General features: G+C 38.8%; 1 protein-coding gene across 1 annotated transcript in view; it reads left to right on the top strand.

Moving 5' to 3' along the window:
- The window catches only part of DMXL1 (Dmx like 1), a 113,060-nt gene extending 97,150 nt beyond the window's left edge, over window positions 1-15,910 (top strand). The window contains exons 32-43 of the mRNA XM_075179332.1: window positions 248-449; window positions 1,955-2,072; window positions 3,435-3,521; window positions 3,923-4,044; window positions 4,813-4,954; window positions 6,118-6,178; window positions 6,435-6,562; window positions 9,445-9,537; window positions 9,638-9,729; window positions 12,138-12,190; window positions 13,175-13,392; window positions 13,915-15,910. Of these exons, the coding sequence (XP_075035433.1) occupies window positions 248-449; window positions 1,955-2,072; window positions 3,435-3,521; window positions 3,923-4,044; window positions 4,813-4,954; window positions 6,118-6,178; window positions 6,435-6,562; window positions 9,445-9,537; window positions 9,638-9,729; window positions 12,138-12,190; window positions 13,175-13,392; window positions 13,915-14,139 (1,541 nt within the window). The 3' untranslated portion in view covers window positions 14,140-15,910. The remainder of the gene's footprint in view (window positions 1-247; window positions 450-1,954; window positions 2,073-3,434; window positions 3,522-3,922; window positions 4,045-4,812; window positions 4,955-6,117; window positions 6,179-6,434; window positions 6,563-9,444; window positions 9,538-9,637; window positions 9,730-12,137; window positions 12,191-13,174; window positions 13,393-13,914) is intronic.
- Window positions 15,911-21,061: the final 5,151 nt, after the last annotated feature.

Genomic DNA, 21,061 nt, shown 5'->3' with positions numbered 1-21,061 from the left:
CGCCGTGATTCTATTACGGTAAAGTTAACCCAGCAAAAAGCCGGCATTGAAACTACCGTAATAGCGGTATTTAAGCGCACTCTTACCGTAAGAACGATAATCGTGCACAGGACCCGTTACTTTTTACAGTAACATGGCCAATTGAATTCCCCCCTAAAAATCCATATTTATTTTTTTTATTTCCGTAATAAAAAAAGCAAACTTTTAGTTAGTTTGTTTTCAGGTATATTTTTAATGCTTATTGCAGAACTTCCAGTATCTTCTCCTCTCTGTCATGCAACACTAAAGACTTTGCAGAGGTGGGAACAGGTGCTGTTACGACGGCTTGAAATATATGGTGGTCCACCACAAGACTTCATTACCATACCAACCTCAGAGGAGGCACCGTCTGTTGGTCCTGCCATCCTGAGGCATAAAGCATTGCTGGAGCCAACAAATACACCATTCAGGTTAGTATTTCATAGCTAAATGTTCATGTACCTATTTTCTAAATTGTAATGTAGTATTCAGCTTAAAATTTTTAACGCAATACTTTAGTTAAACAGTGAAGATTGATGTATCTGCAACAAATTAAGTAGGTTTTAGTTTCCTTTATCTTTATGGTTTGTCATAGGCAATAAGCAGCACTCGTTTGTAGCAGTTTGAGCCCCCCCCCATTGCCACACGATACCGGGAACTCAAGATATTAACTTCATGTTCACACGTGCAGTTTTTGATTACCAGCATTGCATGAACGGCAATGCCAAGGTGGAAAGTGTATTTGATAGTATTAACACTAGTAGTTTCCTGACATCGTACTGGTAGGGGGGGAAAGGGAGGAAATCTGCTTTGAAAAACCTCTTGCTGGTTGTTAATGTCTACGACCTGTAACATAACGAAGCCGGAAAGTGGGAGTTGTGATAGAAAGTGGGGTTTTTTTTTTGTGAGAAATTATATTCTAAGATTTTGGAAGTAGTGGTATTAAGGTTTGTTCAGTTCTGATTAATTTGTATTAAGATAAAAATTACCATTTAGACCACCAGGAAAATACTAAGGGTAAAATCTACTAAATAAACATTAAAAATATATAAAAACATTTTTTCCCCCTCACCTAGTTTTACATGATAAAAATATTCATTAGAGGTATTTACGCTCTATATATTCACCTCAATGGGTTTGTGTGCCATACGTAGAAACCTCAATGAAATAAATTGCACTCCACAGTATTGTTAATTGTTTTTGTACCACATCAGTAGATATTTAATTGATTTGGTCCTTGTTTTTCCCTCCTTTGATAATTTAATAGCATGCAGAGCTAATCTGCAGTAACACAGACGTGTTTTCCTCTGCTCTACCTCCTCATTTGGCCACTGATGGATCAGAAGAGAAGAAAAGATTTCTCCCTTAGCACGGTTTATTTTCTGTTGTAATGCAGTAGATCAAGAAAGGAGAAACAACTTTATATTTAATAAAGTGGTAAATTAAGGGGTTGGAGGGTGTTCTTATTCAATTATAAATGTGTGTTAATATGTCCTTTTACCAAACAAATATAATGAAAGAAAAACAAATGTTGATACTGCAGTGAGAACAAGATACTGTTAGGTTAAATGTAGAATTATATTAAATTTAACAATAGAATGCGATTTACTAATTTATATGTAAAAGTTTTGTACTAAAAAATCTTATTGTGTGAAAGGAGCATAAAATGAATCCATGAATTGAAAGGGGGATACATTTAATCCCCCCCACCCACAAAATTAGACTTTTAATTAAGGGATATAATGTAATACATAAACACATTTACTAGTAAATACTATCTATGTTGACTGCACATATTAATGATAGCTTTTATTTGCTCTACACAATCTTATGTAGCAAAGTGTATTTGAATCCTCCAGTTTTGCCAGTGTACAGCTTTGTTAGAGTACTGTGGTGTTGACTGATATAACAGCTTTGTGTGTGTGTTGCTTTTTAGATCCAGGCATTCAAGCACCTTACCGATAAAGAGGCTTTGGCAATATCTGGTGAAACAGGAGGACATCCAAGAAACATTTATAAGAAACATTTTTACAAAAAAAAGATCTATCAATGAGGTATGCATTTATATTGGAGTTTGCATTTGTTTATTTTAAGTACTTCAAATGAACAGTGTTGTTTCCTCCATCCACTGATTTTATCATCCAAGTAGCTAAATAAAGGACCCCTTTGGGTCAGCGCTTTCATTTCATAAATTCTCTACAACTTAGTTCTTTACATGCTTGGAGTTTAGTTTGCTTGACCGTGAGCAGGTGGGTTGAAGAAGAGAGAAGATGGAAAATAGGGACAGAAAATTTGATAGAATTGTTTTTTGCTTTCTAAAGTATTAAACTGCAGCATTGGTTCTTATTTTGGATTTATGAACAAATGTACATGCTTTCCATTCTGAATATAAATTCCAATATCTGTTTTTATTCTGTATGTAGACATATCAGCATGGCTTCTTTTCATCTGTTCTAATGAAGGATACCCATTCATGTTCTTGCAAAGGGACATGTCTGCTCCCTCTTTTATAATCAGTTGAGCATGAATTTCTTTAAGTAGATGTTTGTAGCTGGTTTCTTGATACATTTTTCTGCTTTGTCTACTTATTCAATTTTTAAGGTCTTGGGTCAGGAGACTCAGTTTGGTGGCAGTCTCACCTTTTGGAATGTGCATGTTGTACAAAGGCATATACTAGGCAAAGTAGAAGTTGATAGTGTTTATTGTGTGGTCTGGTTTTGATTAGTTTTGCTTGTGAATGAAGTTTCTAAAATATTATCAGTTTAGGGTACATATTTGTACTGGTTGGACATGCTCAGTGCTTCTATTTTGATATTGTGTTTTTATGCATGGAGCATTGTAAGTTTTGTTATGGGTGAAGGATTGAGAGAGCGTGTGGTATAGACATTGTCACCAAACAGACATGTCAAAAGGTGTATTTAAAACTATTGGATTATGAGTAGAGGGTTTTGATTGTTCTAGCCAACACACACACATAACTGTCCAAATTGGATTACAGGCTGTACCACAAACTTTATGTTCCCCACCCTCTGCCTCTGAGATGGGTGTAGTCAAATAAAGCAGTTGGTTGACCTTCAAATTTGTGACTATGCACTGCACAATCCTAATTTGGAGATTAAAGTACTTAATTTATGACTAAACATGATTTAAAATAATTAAAACCATGCCTTAATTTTATAATGGGGAGGGTTCTTGTGTATTTTAATGTATTATTCATTACAGGATATTGCAAATATTCACACACACTTTACTCCACGATATTACTAGCCCTAGTAGGAGGTCCTTTGCTTTTCTGGCACCCTGATTGCACTAGTTTAGCCGACAATTTCAGTTGTTAATAACAACAACAAATTATTCCACCCAAGTAAAGATCTGGAGAATACAGCCTAAATGTATATATTTTCCATTATTTCTAGACTGAAGCTGACCTTGGATCCTCGGGAGGGAGAGCAAGAATAATCCATAAAGAGTCAGACATAATCACTGCTTTTGCAGTAAATAAAGTATGTGTATTGTCGTCTTCTGCTCCTATATAGAATACTATCCTGTCTCTTACCATTTCCTTCAGTTAAGAATTTCAATATTATACATATGTAATTATTTGTGTTCATTTTATTAAGCAATTTTTTCTATACTGTAATAAATCGCCATTTGAGTGTATTGTTGATGTATATTTTATTTGTAGCAACTTTGCTACAATTACTTTTCCTTGTTACAACTATGTTTATACATCTATTAACCCACACTAGCGTATGATAAATATCTATAATTGTAACTTTTTTTTTATCTGGTGAAATATTTATCTATTCTGTGCATGTTTTTTATTCTGGTGTGCACTTACCTTTCTACCATGACAGTCTTGTTTATGGGTTATATAATGTCTGATTTTCTATTCTGCCTAAAGGCCAACAGAAACTGTGTTGCAATCGCGTCCAGTCATGATATCCAGGAACTCGATGTGTCTGCAATCCTGGCCACCCAGATATATTCATGGATTGATGATGAATCTGAAATTGAAAATAAAGGGTATGCATTTCTTTTACTTTATAAATATGTCCATGTGGATTGTTACCAAACTTAGTAGTGCTTAAACAATTCTAACAATACTTTTTGGTTACCTATTTTTTTCTAACAGTTTTTCTGATCCTTCTCATTTCGTTTTCTTCCATCATTTGAATATATTCTTTAGTTCATTCTTTTACAGCTGCAGGTAAAATGCAAGTGGTCCAATAAGGGTGTTGTCACTAATCTGTGTATAAATGTTGCTATATCTATAAAGGCGCTATGCCTTTTATCACTGAGAGCAAGTAAAGCCACTAGTTGACATTTAAAATATATCGGTATGTGTAGTACTGAGCTCAATGAGCATGAAATAACTGAAGGGTTTATACGTAACTAAATATGGCCATCCTGCTCTTTCACTCCTTTGCAGCCGCTTGCCATGTTAGGAGAGAGGGACTTCAAATATTAAACAGGCAGACTGTGATTTGATTTGCAAAGTTGCAATATGTGGATTTAGAAATAGGGGTAGTGCAATTGATGTCACAGCAACACTGGTGTGTGCAGACTGCTTTTTGACCTGTGTTAGATCCCATTACGTCATAGTCTTAAAGATTTGGTAAAGGCATAATCTGTGGGGAGTTTTAGTTATTCAGCTGGCATGGAATATCAGGGTAACATTGAACAAATACCAAATCTATGATTCCTTTTTGTAAATTTTGGGGTTTAGTAGTCCGCAAAATGAGATAGCACTTTATTTTCTATGTATAACAACTTTCTGTTATGTTTTTGTAGAACTGAAGACTTTTTAGTTGTACACACCCGTGATGATCTTTCAGCTGTGCAGGGCTCCACTCCTTACACCCACAGTAATCCAGGAACGCCTATCAATATGCCTTGGTTAGGAGGAGTTCAGACTGGGAGGGGTGCATCAGTTGTAAGTGTCACTAAAAAGTGTGTGTGGTGCGTGAGATCATCATTTTGGTCAATGGGTCCACTGGAATTCTTGTATATCCTCCTTACCTGAATGCCAGCAATGTGTATGATTATTCTATTATTCAATTTGTTAAAGAAACGGACATCATGACATAACTTGCTTTAATGTACTTTTTGAATGAATCCTTTGACAATTACTTAGTTTTATTGCAGACAGGAAATGGGTATTGGCTCACCCAATAATTCCTGTGTTAATATCCTGAACTAGTTAAGCAGTCATAGAAATAAGATCATTGTTATTAGTTTTAGGTACAATGCACACCACTTTTAATATGGAGCCCATTTAAAAAAATATTCACAAATGTAGGTTTCATAAAATTGTACGAATAATCTAGTAATAAAAAATGAACTTAAAATAAGAGGACAGCACAGTGGCTCAGTGTTTGGCACTCATGCCTCACTGCTGGGGTCATAAGTTTGATTACCAAACAGGCCTTACCTTTGGGAAGTTTGTATGTTGATTCAGTTTCCTCCGGGTGCTCCGAATTACTGCCACACTCCAAAAACATACTAGTAGGTTAACTGGCTGCTGAGAAAATTAACGCTAGGCTGTTAAGGAATTTAAACTGTAAGCTCCAATGGGGCAGGGACTGATATGAATGTGTAGGTTGCCTACTTCTGAGGTGACATACAGCAGCCATCTTTAAACCTGGCTGAGACTCTAGCTACCAGCATGTTGTGTTCAAAGGCAACGCAGTGTTATGAATACTAAAGTGCAAAGCTGGGGAATGTTGGGTAACCTGGTGACATCATGATGATGTCATGCTTTTTATGTGACATACAAGCCTTGTGTGAGTGCAGAACACCTTAACAAGATTGCATTAATGTTACACTCAGTGATGTTTTCTTCAAATTGACGTCAACCTCTTGCTCTTAATTTAACAATCCGGTGTTGCAGACTGTTGCATTGTATACAGGTTTAGTTTTCCTAATCAATAAGTTTGTGATAGAGTACCATCATACCAATCCAATTTTTCCCATTATGCTTTTTTGTTTTCTTTTTTCTTTTGTTTTTCTTTCTTTCTTTTTTTTTATGCTCAAGAAACTTACAGATGTCTCTCATATTCAATATGCTTTCTATACATATTTTCTTGCTCCTTACAGCTAATAAAGAAAACAATCAAAGATGTCCGCAGAATGGCGTCCCATCCAACCCTCCCCTATTGTGAGTTAATATCTCTACATGGTGTAAGACTGGGGTAATGCAGTACACAAGAGTTTTCTAATATTTAGTGCTCAGCTGTTAAAGTGGTGATAACAGTCAAATTAGTAAACTAATTTGGAAACAAGTGGGACATTTTTGCCTCTTTGTATGTATCGAGGTGGATGTCAGTTTTATACTAATGTTACATAGAACATTAGTATTTTTAGAACACATTAGATTTACTGACATACAATACTTTTAATGTCTGTTTGTATAGATCTAACTGGTGCTCAAGATGGCAGTGTAAGGATGTTTGAGTGGGGTCATGCCCAGCAGATCACATGCTTCCGACCAAGTGGAAATTCCAGAGTAACGCGTATAAAGTTTAACCACCAGGGAAACAAGGTATTTATTATCTATTTATCATGGGGAAAAAACAGAACAGCAAAAACAAAGAGAGTGCAACCTTCAGGGCTTACAGATCTAGAACAAGTTTGAATTTGCTTATTGAATCAATGACATTTCGGCCTATTGATGGACCTTTATCAATGCAGTGATGATAAATACAGTGTAATCTTAAATTCTCTCAGAGTAATGGTGGTAATTACATTAACTGTAAGTATCAACTGTGTGTATACGGTGGTGCCTGTCCCTTCTGGTGTTCCTGCTAGCGATGACAGCAATACCCGACCTTCCTCCGTGACACACTATCACATGACTGCTGCACTGCCAATGAGAGGCAAATAAAACAATATACTGCCCTTAAGTACAGCATGGACAGTCTATTGTTAACTAATTCTGAAAACCATATAAATATATTTAAAGCAAATGTATTAAAATTATTTTATATATGTAAAAGCAAGTTAAAGGTGTGTAAGAGGTCTCTGGTAGATTTAAAACATTTTAATCAATAGGTACAAGTCCTGTAAGAAGCCAAAGAATGAATCCGTATCATATTTACACATCAAACTCTTCTTCCTGGCTCTAGTATAAACACACTAAATTTACAATTACTCCCTCAAAACCAATATATATTGATCTCTGTATCAAAATAAATATACCACACAATGTGCCAAGTTAAATTTTCATGGGGAAATGTCCAGATAAGACTCTGGGGTATATTTACTAAACTGCGGGTTTGAAAAAGTGTAGATGTTGCCTATAGCAACCAATCAGATTCTAGCTGTCATTTTGTAGAGTGCACTAAATAAATGAAAGCTAGAATCTGGTTGCTATAGGCAGCATCTCCACTTTTTCAAACCCGCAGTTTAGCAAATCTAGCCCTATATATTGTTTACTATTGATGTCTATTCTTTCACTAAACAATGTGTGGTGTGGCACCTAAGTTCTGGTTGCTGCAGTTTAGTCCATGATACTCTCGTTATTTGTTTAAGAAAGGGAAAGCCCCTGACCTGGAGAGAGACCATACCCCAGAATATCATCATCATTTATACAGCACCACTAATTCTGCAGCGCTGTACAGAGAACTCACTCACATCAGTCCCTGCCCCATTGGGGCTTTCAGTCTAAATTTCCTAACACACACACAGACTAGGGTCAATTTGGGGTATGGTCTCTCTCCGGTAGTCTTATTCGGCCGTACTCCTATGTAATTACAGTACTTATGTTTTTTTTAAAAGAGGTGATATTTATTATTGGAGGGTAGAAATTTGTAATGGAAAATTGAGCAGTTTTAAATATACACATACAATTTTAACGTTAATTGCTTATCACAACATATATTTAAAAGTATGAATATATTGTAAATTTATTTCAGTATTAATCACAGTTGTTTTTTCTGAAATAGTCAAGATCTCAAGCCCTTGATAAACTACTTATGGATTTGTGTACTTTAGTAAAAAAAAATTAGACTAATCCCGGAGTCTAGTTTCCTACTAGCTCATTGTTAATCTAGGTTCTTACTAATACACTGCCTCATTTTCACCTGGCCATGGCTTCTGTTGTTACCACTAGCATTTAAAATAGTGAGGGACTGTTAATGGTACAGCTTCATTTTATGATTAACTATTGTGCATTTGAATGTCTTTCCTTATACTGAAGGAAGTAGTTCTAGGAGTTTTGGCCTCTGCTTCTTTCTGAGGTCACTTTGGAGTTGTCTACTGCCCTGTTGTCCATTCTTTACTCCTTATAGAGGGATCAAGCAACACTACATGCCACAATGTGGTAAATGTTTGCATTAATGAGTCTTCCATAAAATGACTGAACAAGTATGCTCTTTTTTAGACCAGGCCCTTCTGTCCAAACACATAGATTTATATATGCGAAGTGCGTCTGAGCAATGACTTCTCTACAGTGATTAATCCAGAAGTAGAACTTATAATGAGTGGGTTAAATTGCTGTGATTACCTTTTCTGACGTCTCCGTTTGGTGCCATAGTATGGTTTTTGGTAAGAATGGGAACAGGGTATGAGGATGGCTGAAATTGTACATGCATGGCACAGGACATTAACTCAATCTAAACATATCTGCCTGCACAAAGTACACAGCATAGCCATTAAAATTTAAGGTTTTACCGCTGCCCACAAAATATAAATCAAGACTAGAATAGTCTCTGAAACTGAGGCCCCTTCATCAGGCAAGTTTTGAGGAAGCGGCCTCTGTGCTCTAGAAGCTAGCAAATATAATCATTTTTTTGATTAGCCAATAAAGGTATCACTCCTATAATACTTTTGTCTTTTTTGACACAAAAGTATTTAACACAACATATATTTTTTTTTTTGCTTCACAAACTGAAATATGAAAATTATACAGAGGTCCTTTCTGGCCTCTGCTGTGTATTGTAAGCATAATGCACTCCATGCTTACTTATATGTTGTTTTGGAGTTCCATTGGCAATATAAGCAAACTTCCTGCATTACTATAACATATCATAGAACTCTTACTTTTTCCATTCCATATATACTGAATTTTGCCATATTCTGGACCTTACTGTATACTTTGATGGAGCAAATGGCAAGGTTGTCTTCGGTGGTTTTCTATATGTGTTTTGAGACAATTTTTGTGAACGTTATATGGGATTGAAATTTGCATTTATAAAGCAAATGCATTAATAATATACAAGTCAATGTATGGTTGTAGCTCTCCTTAAGCTAAAGTTGAATTTCTAAAGTTAAGTTGTGATTGCAGTAACAATTGTTCCTATAACGAAGCAATATTTGGTAATAGGCATGATTACACCTAACGACTTTGTAAACGGCCTGTGTAAATGTTACTTTGTGGAATCTTGCTTTTGTTGCTTATCATTATCACTGTTCTGTTAATAATAGTTTGGAATTGTTGACGCCGATGGGTTTATCAGTCTGTATCAGACCAACTGGAAATATATTGCTGCTAATGGAAGTCCCGCCAAACCATACTTGGTAAGAATTTTTTTACATTTTGATAAATGTTCTTTCATCTCTTGCAGAAGTGTTGTACAGTTCTCATTCTATATATTTTGTTTTTTTATTTACCATACAGACGTGGCAATGCCATAACAAAACTGCCAACGACTTTGTTTTCATCAGTTCCTCCTCCCTGATAGGAACAGCTGGACAGTCAAATGATAGCAGGTAATTGATGTGACGTGCAGTATTAATAATGCTCATTTTTAAAGAAAAAAAAATCTTACCGACAATTACTAATAAATGTAGTAAATCTTACCGCCTCCGTTAGTTACCTCACCACCCTGCTTTCCCAACAAGTACTGTGATTAAATAGGAGTAAGGCTGGATAAGACTTCTCATACTACATGGACCCGGGGATCATGCACAGCCTCATGCAACTGGATGTCATTCTGCCTATTGAGACCATAATACTTGGGGGCAGGGGAGGGATGGCAAATTTTAGCCCGGGGGGCAAGACTCGACTCTGCAACCTATTTTAAAGTAAATGCAGATGACCCAGCCCAAAGTAGCCAAATATGGGACCAGTCCGGGGAGCAGATACCCCCCCCTGCCGCCCAGCCTGCCCCTGCTTAGCGAATAGGACAGGGTTGTGATTTACTAGTATGTTTGCAGCAGCATCCTATATGATGTCTCACATGTTACAAATAGTAGTTGCAGCTAGGGATTGGTCTACACCAGCGGTGGCAAACCTGTGGCTCTAGAGCCACATGTGACTCTTTGAGCTTTGTTGATGCTCCTGGCCAGGAGCCACATTTCAAAGTATAGTTGTCCAGGTGCTGACAGGGGAAAATATTCAGCTGCTAGACTGACCAAGAGTAGCCGCATCTTGTGACTTACTTTGAACAATGCAGAGTGGTCACAGTGTCACAGACAATCCAATCGGATGGAGGCAATGAAAGTGTAGTGTGCTATTCCTCTTTCCTCTGTGCAGGCAAGTAAGTGGCATGTGAGATCTGATGGCATGTAAAGAGGCTGATGAAGATGTGATGGCAGTTGTGGAGATATTATAATGGAATGTGTGTAGGTCTGTATGCATGATTGGCATGTAAGGGGTATATGGGAAGGTCTGATGGCACATGGGGAGGTCTGATGGCATTTAAGGAGCATGTGTTGAGATCTAGTGGTACGTGGGGAGGATTCTGATATTTCTGAACATTTTAACAATGTGTTGGATATTTTGGTTTTATTTGCTTAGCAAGTTATTGTAAATTGTTGTTTTCTATGTATGTGTGTATGGTATGTATGCACATGTTTATACTGGGTTTATGTATATGCACCCACATATAAAAGGTAAAGTTGGCTCTTTGCAGTACCTATAGATATTTTTTGGCTCTTGGTCTCTGACTAGTTGGCCATCCCTGGTCTACACTTACATTAGGCTTTCTTTTTAGTATCCAAGCCTGTTGGTATGGTGGTTTTCAAATATAGCCAGACTAGTGTCAACAACTGAGTGTTTTGTGGATATCCACAAAGGAGCAGGAATAAATGTAACAAATTGATCTGTGGTTAATCCTTGTACTCCTTGGGAAAAGGCCACTAAAGATATTCTGTTCCTCTACCTTGATAGCAGGGTTGAAGATCTACGTAAAATCATATTGACACGTTTGGATTACAATCAATTTATACCCCACCCCCCATGAAAGATCAGATGTTACAATGGTAGAACATGTCACCCACGTACTTCAAATTTGTCTGCTCACATACTAACTATTATAGTGTGAAAGGGGCGGCATTAACATGCTTTAGCGAAAAGGACAGGTAGGGTGTAGCAGTACATTGCTGTTGGACATTCTTGTTCCCTTACTCAAAGATGTTACATGTTTTATCTACGTTTTTGTGTCAAAATATTCCCTTCCTGTCTTATAAGAATGATCATAATATGCCTCTTTAAGATCTCTGCCCTAGCCACAAGCTCCTAACTCGACAAAGCTAGGAAATGCCTAGACAGCAATTAAACAAGAAATACCTCTGATATGCTAGATCTGTCAATTACGATATATTATGTGAGGATGAATAATGTGTGCTTAAAGGAATCTTCATCTCCAAATAGCTAGAAATGAGAGCACACTGTACCAAGCTATAGGTGTTAGAACATTAAAAACAATCCAATGTGTGGTAAGCACAAGTTACATAAGGAATAATGTTTTACAAACTGAAACATGATTGCTCTGTTAAATTTGGAAGGTCAAACATTTCATGACATTTTGTTAATTTCTGCCATAGCAGTGCTTCACTTTCTAGTACATTTTGGTAATCTCAATGATGCCACATTGTAATCATTTTTTTCTGTGGGCATCAGTCACTACTGCTAACCCAGTACTGCATTAGGGGTTGAGTGCAGAGCAGCTACAGCAAGTAAATATTGTATTATGTGCTTTTTATGGTAAGTGATACTGCAGTATGATTGCACTGAAAAATGCATACAGTAGTTGATAGGGATTGTCTTTTATAATAACGTCTTGTAACATATGTTATGTTAGATTTAAAATAGCTTTAGTAAGTATATGCATATTTAATATTTTAAAAGTTTGTACCTTTTTTAAGTTTTTGTTTTGTTTGTTTCCACTCTCCAGAAATATCTGTCTGTGGGATACACTGGTAACGCCTGCAAATAGCTTAGTTCATGGTAAGTAATTGTTTTCTTTTCTTTTTAATATTATAAAATATAAAGATATATATTACACACATGATATGTTTTTGAAGCACCTTTTGTTTTCTTCTTTAGAAAGAATGAGATTTAGACCACTAACTTTTGAAATAAGTGCTATCAAAACATTTAAACATTCTAAAAATACCGATCCATAAATTCTCATGTAGTTTTACTGATTAGGCAATGAGAGTTTTCAATAAATCCTACATTCTGTTTTTGCTTAATACACTTTAAATTTATGGTCTGCCATTTCTTTAGTGGCCATTAAAAAAAGCAATTTTGTAGATTTTCTTCAATGCGAATATTTATTGAGCATTGCTATTTAGATATTAATCTCACTCAATGGATGCAGCCTCTCTATTATCTCAAGCTTATTTTTCAAGGGTTTTTTTTCCTTCCCAACTTGCTGTCCCATTAAAAAATGTGTAAGAAAATGTCAGAATTGTTTGCTAAATCTTGCAACCAACATATTTTTTTTTTTTTTTTTTATTGGGGCCTAATGCTGAGATCTTGCTACAGTATGCTGTCATATTGAAATGAATTTTGTAAAACAAAACAACAAAAAACTATTGTAAAAGCAGATAGATGTGTACACAACATTGTAGCCCATTGTAAAATTGGGTAAAGTGCAGTCCCTACCTAGTATGTTAGGTTGGGCTTGAACATAGAAATATTCATTAAAATAATAATGGAATCTACATACAGTACACTGTTCATGAGTAGCCTATATTTTATTTAAATAACTTTTTTGATTTTGTTCTACTTATTCAAAAAGGATACACATTGCACATTGTTCATTTTTTAACAAATACGTATATGCATTTGGGAATAGCCTGTTTTGACATGTATAGCCTATATTTGGCCATGTTGTAGAGATGTTTACACTAAACAAGTAATGTATACTGTATTGTACAAGCATATGAATACAATTATTTTGTCATTGTTCCACTCTATTTGCAGCTTTCATGTGCCATGATAGTGGTGCAACAGTCATTACTTATGCACCTAAGAGTCAGCTGTTAATATCAGGTGGCAGAAAAGGGTTCACTTGCTTGTTCGACTTGCGTCAGAGGCAACAAAGGCATATTTTCCAGAGCCATGATTCTGCAGTCAAGGCAATTGCTGTAGACACAACAGAAGAATATTTTATTACTGGATCTGCAGAAGGCAACATTAAGGTACTGTGTTGAATAATAATCACTTCACAACCCAACTGAAATAAGTATATGTAGTACAGGGCTATACAAGTATGTTTTTTGTTTTTGTATCATTCCTTTTTGATTTCTTGTGCACATTGCTGGATCATGTGGCAGAGCTATCAATATGACAGCTTCCAGGAATAATAATAAACAAATATGCTGAGAAATAAGCAGCATTATACCTAGTAACTCATAGCGCTTTATGTCTTTACAATTTAACTGCAAAATGACTTAAACAACAGATGGAGTGCTGTTTATTGCAGTGATTAATGCATTGTTGCTGTTTTACTTTGACAGATCTAATTAGTTTACAAAGTGATTATTAAAGTGATATTAAAGTCCAATAGAACACTACATGCTATGCCTCACTGTTTACTGCAATACACACTTCATCTTTTGTTTGGTGCTGTAATAAAGGGAACATAGATTCCGATTATTGTAATCGTATTACTGCCATGAAAACCGTTTTAATTTATATTTTAATGTGTCTTCCTTTGATAGGTTTGGAGCCTAACCTCTTTCAGTCTGCTGCACACTTTCCTCAATGAACATGCACGTCAGTCTATCTTCAGGAATATTGGCACAGGGGTGATGCAGATAGAGACTGGTCCAGCTAACCACATCTTCTCTTGTGGAGCTGATGGCACTGTTAAAATGAGAGTGTTGCCGGACCGTTTTAATACAATTAATGATCACCTGAAAAATGATGTTAAATTTGTTCTCTGATTATTTATTTTATATTTAATCCTGTGGACTCTTGAGTGATTCTACAAAGCATTGTCCTTCACTGGCACTGAAAGTGGATTAAATGTATCTAATTCAATAAGATAAGTGGCCGACAGATGAAATGTGCAATGCTTTACACACGTGCCACTATGACAATGATGTTTTGCGCGGTCTATGTTTATTTTTGTGAACCTCTTCTTTTTTCTTTTTTTTTTTTCTTGACCTTGACGCACTGATGCCTTAAAAATGATTTAACACAATCATTCATCGATTGAATGTGGTGTTGCCTAAAATAAGAAAATGATTAAATATGTAAATTATGATATATACATATATTCATACATACTTGTACTGCTGCTGAAGTTTTTGGGTTTTTTTTTTTCTAAGAAGAGTTTTTAAATGTTTAAAATCTGCATATTTGAAAAAAAATAATATTTTAGTATATGTAGAACAGTTGAACATTATGATTTAATTATAGTTATATAAATAAGTATATAATACATTGAAGATATATTTTAGGGCAGTTAATGATCATTTAAGAAATTCAATAGATTATGCTGTTTAGGTATAAATTTACCTATGTAAACTATTTCCTGGTTTAAACTCCTTCTTAAAAAGATAATTATGCCTCAATTTACATTTGGCTCACCTTTTGTAGTCTATAATGATCTTTACAAGCACTTATCTTTATTATGTATAACAGCTTTACAAGATAGAAGAATGTTTTTTTTTATTTGTGAGACTTCTAGAGAGGATATAAAGATGTAACTCTTGCAAAGTTTTGCTTTTATTTTATTTATTTTTTTTGCCAAAATGTAAACTCTACACATAATGTATGACCAAAATGCTAAAAGAGCACAAATAACCTAAACTTTTTACTGTTACATTTCTTTTCTTTAAGGTATCTTTACTGTTGATGCATAGGATAAATACTCTTAGTGCTAACCAAATTCTATGTATGTTGGACATGCTAAAATCTGCATATATGTTATCGCTAAAAGCGAAGATGATTAGACACTTACTGGCTAATGTAAGATAAATACTTTCAGGAAAAGCGCAACCATCACCTGTACAACACCTGTTTAGACTACTTCATTTGTGTGTTCCCTTCAGGTTTTTTGTTTTTTTTTGCAGAAACTTGGATAAATTACATTGTTAAAGCTACACGACCCACCTTCTACTAAATTCTTTCCGTCTGTTTTTGTAGGATTAAAGAAATGCTTCTCAATAATTTATTTTCATTGGCCAGACAAATTTATTGTAGGATCAACATTAGCCAGTTTTGTGACTTTAGCAATAACATCTATTTACTGCAAGTAGTGGAGTTAAAGTTCAAAATCCATATGATGGCCTAGATGAATGGTCATAGGTGACTTTTATAACATGCTCAGGATTTGATTTTCTTTTTTAATTCTATTAAGGAAGACTTTATATGCTATATTTTCATTGTTTAAAGTGTTTGAGAAGGCACTAAATTCTGTAATTAAGCTTAAAAAAGAGGTGCAATAACTAACTTATAGTAGATGGTGTTCTACAGTATAAATAAAATTAAAATTTAGTGTAATAACATATAATTGACCTTAACTGTGTGAATAATTGACTGTTTTTAAGAATAAAAAAAGAAAAAACAGATTACCGTAATTAATTGCTAAACTTTGGGAACAATTGTGTGTGTTAATCTCGGAGTTTCTAATGAACCATTAAGAATTATGTGATTTGTCATGTACGAAGTAGGTATCTTTTTAATAAACTTAGAGACCATGCAATATGATTTGACACTGGTGCTTTTTAGTATCTGATGTTACTGATATTTAAACTTGAAATTACCTCTGTAGTAATTTGACCATCTGAATATATTTTTAATTCACAAGGTAAGACAGGAATATGCGCAGTCTTTTTTTTTTTTTTTTTTTTATATTTAAATTGGTTACTGCAAAAGTCCATTCAATACAGGGCTGTTTAGGCTGCACATTAAAAGGTCTATTTCCGGGGCGTGGCTTGGACGCCATATCGAGTGGTCGCAGGGATAGTGAGCTCCGGGACAAAGGGACACATTTGGGCAGTTAAACTTCCCTTTTACCCTCGCACAGACCATCCTCGGCAGTTACCTACGCAAGCAGCATCTGTGGGTTCCTGAACCGGCTTCCCGCCAAGACACCTGCTGTCCGTGGCCTGCTTTCACCCGATCCCTGGGGCTGCCCCTCGCCCGGCATCACACAGCTCCCAGCCGGGAATCCCCAAGCCGTCCAGACTGGCCCCGCTGCCTCCCCGGGATCCATAGATGGCCAACGCTCCATCCGGCCCATTGGAGGCCTGTATTCTGGCAGGAGCCGCGGTCTGTAGTGCCGCCTCTACCCAACCGGCCGCACTTCCGGTTTCGGGGCCTCGACTTCTGGCGGAGATCTGCAGCCGGGGACTACCCTCACCATCCACCGGACGGGCAGCGGCGCCAAAGGACCCCCTGCAGCAGCTGGCATGAGGCGCGGCCTGAGGATGCCAGACATCGCTCTTCCCTGGTCACACGGGAGGCAGGTCAGTGGTACCCCACATCTGCCCACGCAGCCCACCTACTCCGAGCGCTGAGAGGAAAACAACTGGCCTCCTGCTTTCTAGTCCTGTAGGAGCAGGGCTGATACTGGTGCCTTACAGTGCAAGCCTGGGCCCTGTGGTCCCCCTGCGGTGCCCTACCTGCACCCACACTACAATACAGCACCTATAGACTCCACTGGGGCCTCTGCCCTCTTGTGGTCAGCCCCTTATACTGCCACTCCTGGACTCCTAAGCATAAAGGTCCCACATAAATACCAGGTTCCCAGCCCATTCCTATAAAGGCTACTCTGGGCTGTGGGCCCACCCACTCCATATTCTACATATTACTGGATCCTGTCCCGGACATCCTGGGGTGCTCAATGACCCTATAACCCCCTAAATGCTGACAGGGGGGAAATTTCTTCTACACTGCTTTACACTCCCAGATTTATGTGAGCCCTCCCTCCTACGTGGGTCCGTCCTTTGTAATTTACTCTACTAACCTATCTGGTCATACCGCCACTCCTGTTTAAAACTCCAGTCCTTGGTGTTCCTCCACGATGCCTAAGGGAGGTAAGAAAACTCACCCTAAGGGACTTCCTCGATATTTCTCGAAGCAATCGATTTCAACCCCGCTACGGGCGGGGACGGATTCCCCTCGCACCTCTGCCGATTCTGACTCAGAGGAGGATGACACATCCCCGATAACCAGACGGGACTTTCTAGCGCTAATTAAAGAAATGAAAGAGCTTAAATCCTCCGTCCACTCAGAGGTGCAGACTGCCCTTCACTCACTACGCGCGGAGGTGGCTTCAATCGGTACTCGCACTGACCAAGTTGAACAAAGACTGGAAACGGTGGTGTCCTCCCAGACAAGAATGGAGGAGGATATCGTACGCCTCCGAAGTGATCCGACATCCGTCCAGGAATATCAAGAAGATATGGATAATCGGGCTAGGCGGAATAATCTACATCTAAAGGGCATCCCAGAAACGGTCAAATCTGCCCACCTGGACCAATGCCTGAAGAAGCTCTTCTCCTAATTGGCCCCTGAGGTCCCGGAGGACCACTTGCTTTTGGATAGAGCTCATAGAGCCCTAAAGCCCAGATCGACCGACCAGAATCAGCCTAGAGATGTCATCCTACGGCTCCATTTCTACACTGCCAAGGAGATGGTCCTGCGTGGGGCCAGAAAATTACCTACCCTAACATACGAAGGTCACAACATACAGATTTTCCAGGACTCGTCACCGACCACGCTGGCCAGGCGACGAGAGTTCGCCCAAGTGACGCAAGTTTTACGAGATCATAATGTGCGATATCGATGGGGCTTCCCCTTCCGCCTTTTCCTCTGGCATCAGGAACGTCAGATTTCCACCCGCACTCTTCCGGAGGCTCAGGCTCTTCTCCAGCGATTGGGTCTCGATCCCGGGCCCTCCTTAGGCACCTCTGTATAATCTACTTCGGGAAATCAGGACGCAACTTTGCCCTCAAAGAGCACCACAACGCGAATGGTCCACAGTCCAAAAATCTTCCACTCCTCGCAAGACTTCGTAAATTAACTCACTGACTGTCTTTTAGGGTTGGGAGATCCCTCACTGAGGAACAGTGCTGCGGGAGTAGGGATTAATGAGAGATGCGCCTGTTCGGTTACTGGCTACCCCAGCGGGTGGCTATCCAAAGAGTTGAGCATACACGGAGACTTGTCCTCTGGGACGTATATATGTTGCATAGTTGTTCTTGTAATTTTTGAATGTTTTAGGCCAGCTGTCTCTGTTTGCCCTTTTGTCTCCACTCTCTCTGTTCGCAGGTTGGCCTTCATACCCGTTGCCTCTTCAGTTCCACAGCATAATGCCCGTATGGATCTCCATCGGAAGGCCATATATCTTCTTTGATAATTGACAGGCCTGTGTCTTTGTGATTTTATGGTCTATTTGGAGCTGCTCTGTGATTGTTCTTTCTATTTTATGTGCTTGTTTGTATGCTTTGTCTTTTATCTCCTTGTTCCTTGTTTTCCCTTCCCTGGGATTTCTATTCATGTTTACACTGCTACTTACTGGCAGATGTTGCAATCTGTCTGCTGTCATTGTACCCTTTAGCCATTGTACCATAGTTATTGTATATGTTTTCAACATGTGGACCTATGCTTCAGAAGTGCCCTTACCCCTTGCCATCCCCCCCCTGCTTCCTAGACACACGGACCCACTGAGAGATGGATACCCACTTCCCCCTCCTCCACCCCCCCCCTCTGTCGGCAATCTACCTGTTGCCTTCTCGATTGGTAACCCCTAGCTATACCACCCATAGAGCTTGTTTGCTCTCAGCTGGTCCCCGGGTACCTAGAGTACCGCTCCATTTGTCCCACCAGCACTCTGGACGAGTGTTCCGCACCACACCCGTCCTCCTACCCCTACCCTCCCCACACTCCCACAATGTATCCCCAGTCATGGTAGTCCCTGGTATTCATTCCTCTAGCAAGTCAGAATTACGGCTTTCTATACACATGTTTTCTTCCTGACTCCTCTCCCCTGACTCTCTCATGACCCTCCGTCTGATTTCTTTTAATGTCAAAGGTCTAAACTCTCCTCAAAAAAGGGGCAAACTTTATGCTTCGTTACAGGCCCTTAAGGGTGACCTAGTATTCTTGCAGGAAACCCATTTTATTAAACACCTACACCCGGAACTTAAGTCCAAAAGATTCCCTCACTTATCATGCTTGTGACGCTGCTAAGAAGAGATGCGGGGTGGCAATCCTTTTCTCTTGTAACCTTGTCTTCGATCTCACAGACGCATACAGAGACAAAGGAGGTAGATATCTTATTATAGTGGGTAAATTGAACAACCTTCCCTGCACATTAGTGAATATTTACGCTCTGAACCAAGACCAGCATAAATTTTTTAAACACCTGGGAACCATACTCAGGTCCGTAGGGGAGAATTGATAGTGGGTGGAGATTTCAACGCAGTTCTTACCCCCCATCTGGACAGGTCTGCCTCCTCAATTGCTCTTTCCGACAGGAGGGATGGGAGGAACTCCAGGGCTTTGCAGGATTTTATGAAACTGCATAATCTGTACGATACATGGAGAATTTCTGACCCTCTGGCCCGTGATTATTCTTTTTATTCCTCAGTCCATAATACCTACTCCCGAATCGACATGGTCCTGCTCAGCCACGATTTGACCCTTAAACTCACTAACTCAAATATTCACTCAATTACATGGTCTGACCATGCCCCAGTCTCGGCAGACCTCTCCTCCTTAGTTTCTCGCCTCTCTTCCTTTTCTTGGAGACTCAACGAATCCCTCCTCCATAACCAGAATACAGTAGCCCATGTTAAATCTCTAATATCCAAATATTTTGAAACAAACGAATCCCCGGATATCTCACCCTTCACTCTCTGGAATGCCCATAAGGCGGTCATTAGAGACCACCTAATGGCCTTGGCAGCAAATGCCAAAAAGGCAAGATTAGCTGAAACTGTGCGCCTCTCCATGTGCCTCCAGCAACTGGAGGAACAGCATAAATCCAACCCTGACCCTGCTGTACTTGAACAGATACTCTCTGTGAGGGGTGAGCTCAACCTGCTTCTCTCCCACCGAGTGGCTAACAAGCTGAAATGGCTGAATCAACGCTTTTACGAAAAAGGTGATAAGGCGGATAAGCTCTTGGCCACTCTGTTGCAGACTAAAATTTCAGCTCGCAATCTGATGGCTGATAGCTAGGGACTCTTCAGGGACCCTGGTTTATGATCCAAAATTAATTCGCTCGGAATTCCAGAACTATTATCTGAAATTGTATAACCTTCATCAACCACCCAATGTCTTGGCCCGTCGGGATCAGGCGGAGTATATAGATAACACTCGACTTCCGAAGCTTACCCCCAGGCCGCGGTTCATCTTAGTGAACCCATCTCCTTAGAGGAGGTAGAGCAGGTTATTAAGGCTCCTGGCCCTGATGGGTTTTCAGCAGCTTACTATAAAAAGTTTGCAGCTCTTCTGGCCCCTCGCCTCTCCACTCTTTAATTCTATACTGAAGGGCAAACCTTGGCCCAAAGAATCTTTGGCGGCTCGGATAACCCTGATTCACAAGGAGGGTAAAGATGTCCATAATTGTGCTAGCTACCGTCCAATATCCCTGCTTAACAATGACCTGAAACTATATGCCAAGATCCTGGCAAATCGCCTAAACACACTAGTCCCTGGACTAGTTCACTACGATCAGGTGGGGTTTATCCCCGGGAGGCAGGCCAGGGACAACACGAGGAGAACTATTGACCTTATTCACATACTTAATATCAGGAAAACTCCCTCCATTATCTTACCCTTAGATGCCGAAAAGGCCTTCGACAGGATTTCCTGGCAGTTCATGACCCATACTCTTAAGCACTTTGG

The sequence above is a fragment of the Mixophyes fleayi genome, chromosome 1 (genome assembly GCF_038048845.1).
Source record: "Mixophyes fleayi isolate aMixFle1 chromosome 1, aMixFle1.hap1, whole genome shotgun sequence".
Classification (NCBI taxonomy): Eukaryota; Metazoa; Chordata; class Amphibia; order Anura; family Limnodynastidae; genus Mixophyes; species Mixophyes fleayi.
Note: the sequence above shows the minus strand (reverse complement) of the source record. Positions and strands in the feature narration are given on the sequence as shown.